The sequence below is a fragment of the Sciurus carolinensis genome, chromosome 6 (assembly GCF_902686445.1).
Source record: "Sciurus carolinensis chromosome 6, mSciCar1.2, whole genome shotgun sequence".
In the NCBI taxonomy this organism is placed as follows: domain Eukaryota; kingdom Metazoa; phylum Chordata; class Mammalia; order Rodentia; family Sciuridae; genus Sciurus; species Sciurus carolinensis.
In genome coordinates, this window is record NC_062218.1 from 129,895,828 (window position 1) to 129,909,226 (window position 13,399).

General features: G+C 36.7%; 1 protein-coding gene across 9 annotated transcripts in view; it reads right to left on the reverse strand.

The window, feature by feature from the left end:
* Nsd1 (nuclear receptor binding SET domain protein 1) overlaps positions 1-13,399 on the reverse strand; it is a 156,292-nt gene that overhangs the window by 6,391 nt on the left and 136,502 nt on the right. For 8 of the 9 annotated variants that reach the window (XM_047555064.1, XM_047555060.1, XM_047555062.1 and 5 more), the window contains 5 exons: positions 12,516-12,785; positions 10,272-10,388; positions 8,541-8,682; positions 3,632-3,738; positions 1,780-1,984 (listed from right to left, as the gene is read on the reverse strand). In XM_047555064.1, the coding sequence (XP_047411020.1) occupies positions 1,780-1,984; positions 3,632-3,738; positions 8,541-8,682; positions 10,272-10,388; positions 12,516-12,785 (841 nt within the window). Of the gene's footprint in view, positions 1-120; positions 159-1,779; positions 1,985-3,631; positions 3,739-8,540; positions 8,683-10,271; positions 10,389-12,515; positions 12,786-13,399 lie in introns of all 9 variants that reach the window. The other variant, XM_047555065.1, reaches the window with a different exon arrangement.

Here is a 13,399-nt window from a genome sequence, read left to right on the forward strand (position 1 = left end):
ACAAAAGCTTAGGGAAAAGAGATGCATGTGAGATGGGCTGTGGCCCCGGGACTGGTACACAGGAGTGACTGCAAAGCCTCCTTCAAACTGCCACCTCTTCAGGGAATTCATGCCACTCACCTGCTATCACTCCTTCCCCAGAATTTCAGCTTCCTCTTCTGCACAAAACAATACATAAAATAACAGCAATGTATCAAGGTTGAGCAACTAAGCAGCAACTAAATACAAGCAGGAGTAAATCCATATCTCTATGACAACTTCCAACACGGAGAAAAAGAAAAAAACAAACAAACAAAAAAAAAACAACCAAACCCCAAAGCTCTTCTTAGACATAGTGTTTAGACATTACTTTCAGTTTTGAAAACTCCATTTTTCTAGACAGGTTTTAAATATTCAACTCAAAGAACAACATCACAGCTATTTATACTCCTGCTTATTAACAGAAATAGGAAAAAGATATACCAATGCAAAAAATGGAAGCAGACTTACCTTTGTTCAATCTAAGTCTTGAAACAAACACAAAACTTTGTGCTGTGCAAACAGCAAGTAGGAAAGATTCAAAGCTAACCTGAACTTGCATGCATCTGTACTTATTCCCATTTCATAAAACCTGAGAGACTCGATTATGAACAGTGTTTCCACCCCCCAAATAAACTATGCTAGACCTCACTGTTGGCACACAGGCAAGATCACTTCTATCTCAGCCTGTGCCCGTGAATACCCTGAATAATTGATTCTGAAACAATTCCCTATTTCCACATCCTAGCACTAATAGGTCAATGCTATGGCCTTGCCCTCATACTACCTCAGTTTCTATTATTTCATTACCTGGCAAATATATACTGAAGGAAAGTCAATTCAAGAACTTGCTCCTCTCACTTCCACCCCAAAGTTTTCCATTTTCTTGTACTTCTTGGAAGCAAGCCAATAGTGATATATAATCGCCTCACCCTAGAATGGATCTCTACTGGTCTTTCTCTTTAAACCTTTAAAATAGCCAACAGGTCCAAATCCCTTAATTTTCAAACACCAAATCACTGCCCAAAGGTTATTAATTTCTTCAACCATAAATTCCTGGGAACAACAAAAAAAATCTGAGCAGCTTTATCATGTGTTAATTGTTAATCACATCTTCTTCGAAGAAAAAGTCTATTTTATGAGGCAGGAATACCCCAGTATAGGTTAGTAGGGCATGGATTGGCTAAAAGGGTGTCAAGACATCTTACTAACTGGAACAACATAAAGGCTCTACACTTTGTCTCAATCTATCTTTCTCTGGAAAGATTATATGACTTAGTGGCCTTGGAGTCAGAAAAACTGTCTTTCAATTTAGCTCCTTCATCTGTTTTTTGTTTCTTGTTTTTTTGGTTTTTGTATTTTTACTTTCTTTTCTTTGTTGGTGCTGGGGCTCAAACCAGGGCTTTGTATGTGCTAGGTAAGCACTCTACTACTGAGCCATATCCCCAGTCCTCCATCAACTTTTTAAAACAAGTCATCACACAAAATGTAAATCTGTTTTCTCATGTGCATTATGAAAGAAAAGCAAATGTAAATGGAAGTAAAGTACTTGATGCCTAGCAACTTTCTGTTTCTTCTCTATAGCCTAGGATTCTAAGACTTTGTTGTCACATATTTCCAGAATGAGACATGGACCACAACCCTCAGCAGCATGCATACAAAAACCAAAAAGCATTTTGTTTTAGACTGAAGCAAGTGGCATCAAACCCTGAGAATTCTGGCAGAAAACAAAAAGACCTACAAACAGACTCTTGTACCAACCTGCTGGTCTCTTGGTCAGATTGAGACAGTCTGCATGGTAAACTTTCGGGCAGCCTGGCTTCTTGCAGGAGACGAGCTGACCAGCATCCCCACAGCTAAAACATTCATCTTCTCGCTCCTTAGTGATTTCACCCTGGCTCCTGCGCTTCCCCTGTTGCTTCTTCTTGAATTTCTTGGACTTTTCTTCTGTAGCAATAGGTTGATTCTAAAGGTCAGAGATTGAGCCGTCAGCACTCTGTCAACAACTTGGTTATATCATATTGAATAGGTTAACTATATTCTCTGAACTTCATTCTGCACTCTGGGAATATAGTTCTCAAAAACTGTTGCAAAGATTAGAGAAAATACAGCAAAGGCACCTGGCACATCAGAGGAGTATTAATTTCTACTTTTGTTATTAATAACTTTTCACCTGAATGAAATAAGAAAAATGTGCTTTTTGTTGACACATAAAGGCTGGAGCTGAAGGTCACCTGCTACATAAATTTCAATTGTACGTTTGTCTAATTTCAAAGGTAAAGACATTTCTCTGTGAGTACATGTACATTTCTTAATTTATTCAACAAACCATGAACATTATGTTAAGGTGGCACACCAAAATAATTTTGATCAAGAATATGCATCTTTTAAGTCAAATTAGGTTAATGTCTACAACTCCCAACACAGACCCTGGTATTACCAGCAGTTTTTCTGTCTGTTCCTCAGAGCTTCCATCACATAATTCATCTTAGCATAGAAACATACAGGACCAATCAACAAGGCTTAATCAAGGTCCCTTCTATTCTATTTACTGATAGCCCACAGTGATTTCCATTTCTCATCTTGTGCTCTGGTATGTCTTTCACTGGTTTATAATTGAAATGCTGTCTTACAGAGACCTCAATGATACAGAAACTTGATATTGTTAAACTGTAAAATAAAATGAATTACAATCAATTTATAGGACACAAACTAGCTGACATTTAAAAACAGGACTATCAAGGGAACAAATTAAAATCCAAAATGAAGCCAAATATAATATAGAGATGATTTTACTTATTTAATAAAATGTAGATATTCACAGATCTCCATTCTCCTATGTTATTGATTAAAATGATTTAAACCCTTATTGTTTCCTATTGCTGATACACATTTTTCCTCTTCTTAATGATGGATTTCATAATAAGAACAAGAAAACACATAATGGGAATTACCAATTGGAGTAATTATGTAGTCAACTTTGCATCAAAATTAAACACCATTTTCACTGCATTGTTACTTAGGATAGAGAAGTCCTGAAGCACCCAGATGTTCATCTGTTATGGTCAGTCCATTATATAAAAAATTAATCACAATAAGTGATCATTAAGACTATAGCAGCAAGGAAAGTTTGAAAATAATATTTAAGAAAAGCAGGATAAAGACTTGTAAACAATCCTTAATGGTTATAGAATTGTAACTCAGTTAAAAAACAGAAAGTAAGACAATTGTTTTTGCTAGGGCAGAGGGGCAGGGGATTGAACTCAGGGGCACTCAACCACTGAGTCACATCCCCAACCTTATTTTGTATTTTATTTAGAGACAGGGTCCCACTGAGTTGCTTAACGCCTCACTTTTGCTGAGGCTGGCTTTGAACTTGTGATCCTCCTACTTAGTCTCCTGAGAAGCTGGGATTATAGGCGTGTGCCACCGCGCCTAGCACAATGTTTTTATACTTTATTAAAATGGCAGTTAAGTCTACTACTTTTACCTATTCTCTTTTTTTTTTTTGTAATAGAATCTTAAATTCCACTGCAGATTTTTTGGTATCTTTACAAAAGAAAAAGAGATAGCTATACCAGAGAACTGAAGTAATTTAATCTGGAGGTGGTACCTTTGGTCTGACACCCAAGAAGCCACTGCAGTTTGGGGCTCCACATTTGCAAACAGTCTTTCCGTTCCCAAGACATTCTAGGTTGTAATTGAAGGTAAGCTCAGTGCCTGCACAGAAGACCATTAAAGTATTAACAATTAATATGTATGGTTTTAATTATTTCTTAATACAAAAAAAATTAACTTTCAAGAGATTAAGAAAAGGATTTTAAAAAGAATGAACTCTAATCCCACTATATTAATACATTTAATTATAACATTATTAGTCAATACATTGTAAGTGGCTTAACAAATACTTAAAATCACCTTTACCATAGAAATATTTTTCTCTTTCACTTGTTTTGCCAACTATTCAGATTCAAATTTTTGAACTCAATACCAAAACCAAATACACAAAAACAACTTAACTCTGTATTGATGTGCCAGGCACTGGGAATGTAAGTATAAAAAAAAAAAATACTCTGTACTTCAGTACAGAATAATAGTAAAGATTACAGTCTAGCTGTACAACCCAGTTATGCCCAAACCAGGCTACAAAGGTCATCTAAATCCTGAGTAGCCACTCCACTTTTTTGGGAATGCTAGGCATTTGAAGACAAATAAAACATTCAAACTTAATCTAAGCAAATAATGAAGTCAAATTAGGATTAGGCCTAAAAACGAAAGACTTTTTTTTCCCCCTTGAGGCAGGGTCTTGCTAAATTGCCCAGACTGCCCTTGAACTTGCAATCCTCCTGCCTCAGCATTCTGATAACTGGAATTATAGGTATGTGCCATCATACCAAGCGAATTGTTTCTTTATTCAGCTAGGCAAAATATAAATCACTTGACTCATATTTAGGGGTCATGTTGTAGAAATAAAAGAATCACCTGTGTCTGGGTCAGAGCTTAATCATCACAGTCTCAGGCCTGCTGTCAACTTACTGGCCTGAATGTTAGGTGCTCTATAAATACTCGTGAAAAATTCATGAGAGAGAGAGAATTTTTTTGCAGTGTTGGGGATCAAACCCAGGATCTTGTGCATGTTGGGTAAGAACTTTACCTCTAAGCTACACTTGTCTAGCTACTATAATGGAACTTTTGCAGATCTGATGTATTTATAATGCAACTCCACCATATAGACAAGTGTTAGATAGTAGGACACTAGGCATAACTTGCTGCTCACTGAAAATACACTGTGTAAGCAATCACACAAAATTACAAAAACTAAAGCGGAAAGTATACAGAGTAGTAAGATACAGATACATGAAGGCCTGAGAAGTTTGATGAAAAATCCTATATTTTGTCTACCTGTGTACCTGTGTCTACCTGTGTATAATCCTGTGTATTATGTCTACCCAGGTCTCAGCTCTGACACACACTTGGCTTCAAACTTATCACATTATTAGGTCTAATTTTCCCCATTTAATCTGTGCAGACTGGAATCTAAGAGGACAGGAACAATATATCTATGCTGAGAGAACATGGAAAAATTTGTGGCTAGACACAGCAGACAAGGTCATCCCCATGAAAAGAGTGGACAGAAAGAGGAAGCAAGAGAGGGGTTTGTGCAGAGAGGGATCAGATCCAAGAATCCAAGCTTCTTAGTCTGCTTTCTGTTGCTAATAACAATACCACAGACTGTAAGTTATACAGAAGGGAGGCTGACTTTGGTTCAGAGTTCTGATGCAAGGTTATCATCAGCATATGACAGAGCACAGAGGCAGTGCTGGACATCACATACTGAAAGGGATTATAGCTATAAATCTTCTGATCTCTTTCCTTCTTATAGACACCAGTATCTAATCATGTGGGTTCTACCCTGATAAACTCATCTAAATATAAATATCATCCAAGGGTATCACAGTTTGATTAAGTTGTCTACTCTCTTAATACTTCATGATGGGTTTTAAATTACAGCATGTGTTTTGGAGAGGCAAACCATACTGGTTAACAACAAAGAAATACCAGCTTTTCGGATGTAATCCCAGCTACTCAGGAGGCTGCAGGAGGAGGAAATCAAGCAAGGCCAAAATAAGAAACTTAAAGAGACTCTGTCTCAAAATGAAAAACAAAACAAAACAAAAAGGGACAGGGATATAGCTGAATGGTAGAGGTAACCCTGGGGTTCAACCCCAGGGTCCACTTGTGCAAAAAACAAAGCAAAGCAGAACGCTTATTTTACAATCCTTTTGCAAGGATTATCACAATATCATTTACTTTTTCCTGATAGCAGAAATCTACACAATTCAATTTGAAGCCATGTGTTATTTCCGGACTTTTTATTTTTGTATGTGTGTGTGGTACTGAGGATTGAAATCAGGGCTTCACACATGGCAGACAGTACTCTACCACTGAGCTACAACCCAGATCCCCACCCCAGCTTTTACCCCCTAATTTTGAGACAGAGTCTCACTAATTGCACAGATGAACTATGTAATATAGTTTGGATCTTAAATGTCCCCTGTCCACATACTGGATGCCAATAGAGATGCCATTAGTTGGGTATGGCACCTTTAAAAGGTCCAGGGTCTACTGGAATATCTGAGGTCAGCCAGGGCATACTTAAAGGGTTCTGTGGGACAACCTCTTCCTTTTTCTTTTTACATTTCCTGGTCATAAGGTGTGTAGATCTGCTAACAGCAGAGTTCACCTGATCTTGGAGTAGAGCCTCCAAAACTGAGCCAGAATTAACATTTTCTACTTACACATCCATTCAAAAACTTCACAGAAGTTAGCATTTTAAAAATTGAGTATCATTTAATTAAGCAGTGTAGTTTACAGTCACATTTAAGTGTTATTATCTTCACCATTTAATACTTCATGAAAAGCAAATGCAGAATGGGAGAAAAGAACTCATGAATAAATTCTTTCTTATACCTTCATTTATTTAATTTCAGGTGGTCTGAGGATAAACCCAGGCCTCACATGTGCTAGGCAAACACTCCACCACTGAGTTACAAGCTCAATCCATAAAATTTTTAAATCTGAAAACTGTGAGAACTTTCCTAATTCTAAAAAGTATAAAAGAATGCATGAATCTATATGTAAAGAATAGATATGATGGAGAAAGAGTGGGAAAAGGGAAGTCCAAAAAATTTTAAAAAACAGTAAAACATGTATTTGTTTTATATTAGAGCTGTGTGTGTTAAAAATTTAGATTTGGGGGATGTGTTGATTTGCTTCACTGTAGTAATCATCTACATATACATACATACATATACCAAAACATCATATAGTACACCTGTATTGTATATAATAAAAATTTATATTAAAAAAAAAACAAAACAGTAAAACATATGTTCATATATGAATACCCAAACAATGTAACTCCACATCATGTTCAACCAAAAGAATGGGATCCTAATTAGAATAATTTAGCTTTCAGGGCTTTGAGTCTGCACTTTAAGGAGGGTGTCTGCTAACAGCTTCCTAGAGTAGCTGCAATATGGCTCCACATGGCATCTTGTGGAAGTTGTATGCCAAAGGAATAAGGACGGAAATACTAAACAGCCTCTATAGCTGTGGGCAAGAGGCACTAGATAGAAAAATGGAAGTAGAAACGGTGGAGTCTGATTTGTTTGGACCAGCTTTATTTTTCTATTACTGCATATACATTTTGATCTGGATGGCATTATTAGGTCCAGACTGGAGACCTTTCTAAATAAAGGTACAAAGAATCAGCTTGTGAAGCATTGTGCAAGAAGTTTTAAGCAAAAGTAGGAGTGAACCTGGGCAAGGTGTTAGGTGCCTATAATCCCAATCCCATCTACACTAGTCTGAGGCATGACCACCACGCCTGAGCCTAGGAGTTAGTGGCTAACTGAAGCAATGATAATTGCTTCATGACTGGAAAGAGTGCAAGTGTGTTAAATCTTGAGGTCTTTTAAGGGCTTGTGGCAGCTGCAAGCATATCACTTAACCCTTAGAAAGGCAGCTAGAATGGATGCTCTTGGGATAGAAGATTGAATGTGTCATCAATTTAAGTTTCTGCAGAGATCCGAGTATAGTTTTGGGGGCTGGGGGTTGTACCCATGAATTGTTATTTCAAGTAGGATGCGAGAAGGGAATAAAGATGCCTAATAAAAATCATTAAGGGGGAAAAAATAGAATAATTTATACTCCATGTAATAATATGTCAAAATACATTATACTGTCATGTGTATCTAAAGAGAACAAACCAAAAAACCCCAAGAACACAGAAAACAAGAGCTGATCAAATGGCTTTTTAATTCTTTTATCTTGCTCAATGCTTCCTGAGTTTCTATAACACTTGGCAAAGGGAATCTCAACTCTTCTTTCAGGATACTCAGGGGATTTCTGCTTTAACACTAACTGAACTACACTATTGTCAATTACAAAAGGTCTAAGCCAGTCCCATCTCAGTTTTGAGTATGAGAGAGTGATCTTGCTTATGTTCTTAGGAAAATTTCACTTTGAAAAAAATTCGTGAAATCTTGTATATTCAAAATTCATAAACTTTATGTAAGTTCAAATATTTTTAAAACATCTATCCAATTTGAATGGTGTCATATGCACAGGTCAAAGTATTTTTTTTAAACATCAAAACCTTGACGCTATAGATTAGGGTCTTCTAGTTTATGGAAAATATCCATCATATAATTTTTTATAAAACAACTTAGCCATTGTCAGATTTACTGTCAATTCAAATACACATGTTAATAACTGTCACAATTACAACTATCTCACTTATGCATTCAAATTCTTAGAATCACAAGGTGCCAGGCATGACAGATCTGTGCACATTCCAAACATCTGGTTCTTTGGCACCTCAAATGTGACAGATCTGCTTTTTAAAACCTTAGGGAGGGGCTGGAAAACTTTTTATTTTGGAATACATGATGTAATATTTTTAGATGATAAAACCTGAAATTCAGGACTTAACTTCAGAATCCTCAAATGACTCTTACCTGCTTTAATATCACTCAGGGCAAAAAGTCCAACACGGGTATCACCATTCACAGACCACTTCTGTGTTTCACAGTTGGGCTGGCAGCAATGATTCATGAACCGAGCATAGTTTCCTTTGGGACCAGCATCAATGATTCGGTCCTAGAATGGAAAGAAAAGCCACTTTTCAGACTTCCTGAGACCTCTATTATTAACTAAAGCTATTCTAATAATGAGTTGCTATTTTTAAAGTTTGAACCTCCCATAGCAGTGGTTCTAAAAGTGCAGCCCACTGACCAGTAGCACCAACTCTACCTGTAGAATTATTAGAAATAATAATTCCTGGGTTGTGCTTCTGTTTAAAACAGAAACTCTGGAGTGGGGATAAACTATCTCTATTATATAACAAGCCCACTAGGGAATTTTGATATATACTGGAGGGTTGAGGACCATTGTCCTAGAAGCAGGTTTTCCATTTCCTAATTATGAAGTTTTCAAACCATATATGCACATGACAAATCACCTACTGATATTTAAAACACAATAAATTGCACACCCTAAAGTGCAATCAGAATATCTGGAGATTGAGGAGCTCATAAACTAAACTTAAGTGTTCATCTACAAGTTAAAAAGAAAGAGACACTATTAAAAATAAAAAGATAGGGCTGGAGATATAGCTCAGTTGGTAGAGTGCTTGCCTCACAAGTACAAGGCCCTGGGTTCAATCCCCAGCCCCGCGAAAAAAAATAAATAAAAAATAAAAAATAAAATAAAAAATAAAAAAGATAGTGGAGAGGGAAAACAAAGTTAGTGCAACCTAACATTCAGGTACAGAGGAACTGCAGATACTAAGAAAATAAACATATAAGGATACTAAAATTAGGAACAAATTCAAAAATAAAATTCCATACACCAATGAAATAAAATTTATCAGATAATAGGGCTGGGGATATAGCTCAGTTGGTAGAGTGCCTGCCTCGCAAGCACAAGGCCCTGGGTTCAATCCCCAGCACCGCAAAAACAAAACAAAACAAAAACAAACAAACAAACAAAAAAAACATATAATTCCTATAACTAGAATAAGTTCTAGAGTACTGTAATCAGTTTACATAACCTTCTCAATGTGGTAAGTAAATAATAACGAATCACTTAATTTGTAAAATAAAGGGTAAAAATGATTATTTCTCTGGCTTGAAATCTTACTACTGTAGGAAAAATTTTATTCCTACACAAAACCCAACTTACGTATCAATCCAAAAACAAACAAACAAACAAACAAACAAATGAAAGCAATTTCACTGCCTTTGGTCAAGAATGTACACCAGCTGGGTGTGGTGGTGCGCACCTGGAATCTTAGTAGCTCCAAAGGGTAAGGCAAGAAGATGGCAGTTTGAAACCAGGCTCAGCAACGTAGCAAGATTGTAAGCAACCTAGTGAGACCCTGTTTCAAACTAAAAAATAAAAAGGGCTGAGGATGTGGCTCAGTGTTTAAGGACCCCTGGGTACCCCCCCAAAAAAACAAAACAAAACAAAACAAAACAAAACAAAACAAAAAAACAAAACAAAACAAAAAAAAAAAAAAAAAAAAAAAAACAACACTGTGCACCAGAATTAGCCATCTTATCTACTCCAAAGCCCATATGGAGAAACATTGACTTTGGTCAATGTCCTATCTGCGTGTTCCATCTACAAACACTAGTTATGATAACCCAAATTTCATTCATCAATACTTACTTTGTTCTATTACTTACTTTATCTAGGGTAAGCATATAAAAATTAGTGATATCATGTTCTTGGGCGTAACGTATTCGAGCTCTGCACTCTTCTTCATCTATTAGTTCACCCACATATTCATTCACGAATTCACCCTACAACAAGAAACAGCTTCTGAATTAACAGCAAAAGTACACCAGTATGCACATGTAGACTTAACTTAAAAACTAATAAAAGTATCAAATTACCCAGTACAGATTTTGTGCACATAATTCTATATGCACATGATTAGTTACCTTATGATTTTTCAACAATTCAATTAAGAAAACCACTTTCTCACACCCACTACTGCTGCTAGTGGTAGGATTAGAATACAATGGACATCAAAGATCCACCAGTTAGAGAGAGAGAAGAGAAGAGAAGAGATCTCTTTATCTCCAGAGTCTGAAAGTCAGTTTCCTTAAATTATGTTCATGTTCCTTAGAGCTCATATTACCTACTATCCCTCCATATTTTACAACACTGTTCTCCCTATACTGCAATCAAAATGGTTTTCACACATGATGTCAACTTACTTGCAAGTCTTTAATGCTAACCCCAACAATTACTGATCTTTCAAGTTTCAACTTGAAATATTCTGAGACAAGCTAGTTTCAGGTCTTTGCTACAAGTCTCCAGAGTCCTGTTTTTCATATTGGGTCATTATTTCTCTCTCTCTCTCTTTCCCAATAGAATGTAAATTTAATGAAAGCCCAGACTATGTTTCCCTATTTATTACTGTATCATGCAAAATGCCTAGCAAACAGGAGATATATAACAATTATATGAGAAATGACCAACATATTCACTCTCATTCCTAGAAACATCAATAAAACTATTAAGAAACTATAACCAGAAAAAGGCTTACTTTCCTAAAATGTCAAATACACTTTATTTAATACCAAACCTATATAATATTATCTGTTTATTAGGAAACTGCAAATCCTGCCAGGCACAGAGATGTACATCTGTAATCCCAGTGACTCAGGAGGCCAAGGCAGGAGGATTCCAAGTTCAAGACCTGCCTCAGCCAACTTAGCAAGATCCTGTCTTAATATAAAATAATAAAAGGGGCTGGGGATAAAACTCAGGGAGAGGTAGAGTTCCCCTGGGTTCAATCCCCATTACCACAAAAAAAGAAACTTGTAGATTTCTCCAAGCTTCAAGTTAAAGATGTCACTGCATTTTCATTGGAAAAGGCCGGATCTTCTGCTTCTTCTTTGCTTTTTTTTTGGTACTAGGGATTGAACTCAGGGGCACTCAACCATGAGCTACAACCCCAGCCCTACTTTGTATTTTATTTAGAGACAGGATCTTACTGAGTTGCTTAGCGCCTCACTATTGCTAAGGCTGGCTTTGAACTTGACTTCCTCCTGTCTCAGTCTCCCAAGCCAATGGGATTACAGGTATGTGTCATCATGTCCAGATTCGGCTTCATGTTTTATGAACCCACTGTTTCTCCTTCCACCTAAATTTTTTATTTTATTAAAAGTTGATTAGCCAGGTGTGGTACACATGCCTGCAATTCCAGCAACACAGGAGGCTGAGGATTGTAAGCTTGAGGCCAGCCACATAAACTTAGGGAGACCCTGTCTCTATATAAAAAATAAGAAGAGCTGCGGACATAGCTCAGTGGTAAAGCACCCTTAGTTCAATCCTCAGTACTTAGAACAACAAAAAAAGGTGATTAATATCTCTGCATCATGTGCTCATTATCCTTTCTCACTTAAATACTGGTTCTAGGATTTTCACAAAAGAGCAAAAAATGCCATAAGGTCCTATGAATTTCCTTCTTTTCTCTCACATTTTTCTACCTAGTGAACATGATTAACAGAGGACTTTAAGCAGGGTACAGTGGTGCATGCAACTCCCAGCAACTCAGGAGGCTCAGGCAGAAGGATCACAGTTCGACACCAGTCTCAGCAACTTAGTGAGATCCTGACGCAAGATTAAATAAACATAACAAGCGTTGGGGATATAACTGAGTGGGTGAGTGCTCTGGGGTTCAACTTCCAGAACCAAAAGGGAGGGATAAAAAAACTTCAGAGAAGATTAAGATAATTTTCTATATTCAAGCTTCTAAACTCCAGGAGTTCGCACAATAAATTAATAAGGTTAATCTTCAAATTATAACCTTTGTTATTTTCCTTTATAATAAAAATTCTCACATTCATAAAGAACAACTAATCTTATCAAGCAACAAAAAGAAAAAACATTTGGCAATTAAGAATAGACTTCTTCACCTTTTTAATATCTGTTTTTGTCCGAAGACCCCAGCCCCTCTGTAATGTGCGGAAAATTTCAACCTCTGGATACTGGCGTTTGCTGAAGCACTGATTTTGGCAGCGCCCTCCAGCAGGACATACTGTGGGGTGACACTCATAGAGTAGCATGCGGTTGATGCACTCAGAGTCTATCCCACAGGGGTTCTCATCAGTAGCTTTACAGTTACAACGAGGAATTTCTGACAAGTCCGCAGTGAAAATCTGTACCCTGCCAATAGGACGGTTAACCTGGAAAATAAGCACATGGTATTATCAGGTAAGAGAAAATAAAACAGTAAGAAACCTATATTCGGCAAATTTCCTTTTTTCTCATATTTATTGGTACATAATGGCAACATTGAAATGTTCTTCTCCCTTGAAAGTATATACCACATTTTACATAATTTTACTGATATTTATTTGGTACCAGGGATTGAACCCAGGGATACTTAACCCTGATCGACATCCCCATCCCATTTTGTTTTTTACCTTGAGACTGGGTCTCACTAAGTTGCTGAGGCTGGCTTTGAACTTGTGATCCTCCTGCCTCAACCTACCTAGCCCCTGGGACTGGGATGACAGGCATGCACCACTGTGCCTGATTATATAATTTTAAACAACCAAGATTTAAGTAGTTTGATATAAAGTATCAATTGATATATAAAAATGTGACTCTCACAAAAATTTTTTTAAAAATTCATATAAAAATCAACTTCAACGCTGATAAGCCAAATGAATCAGAAACCAGATTTCTGCTATTGCATGTGGACACTGCATTTAGCTACTACATAAAAAATCCACTATTCTTAAATGCAAAACATTTGGCATGAAAACATTTGAGTAATCTGGTTTCCTCTATATGA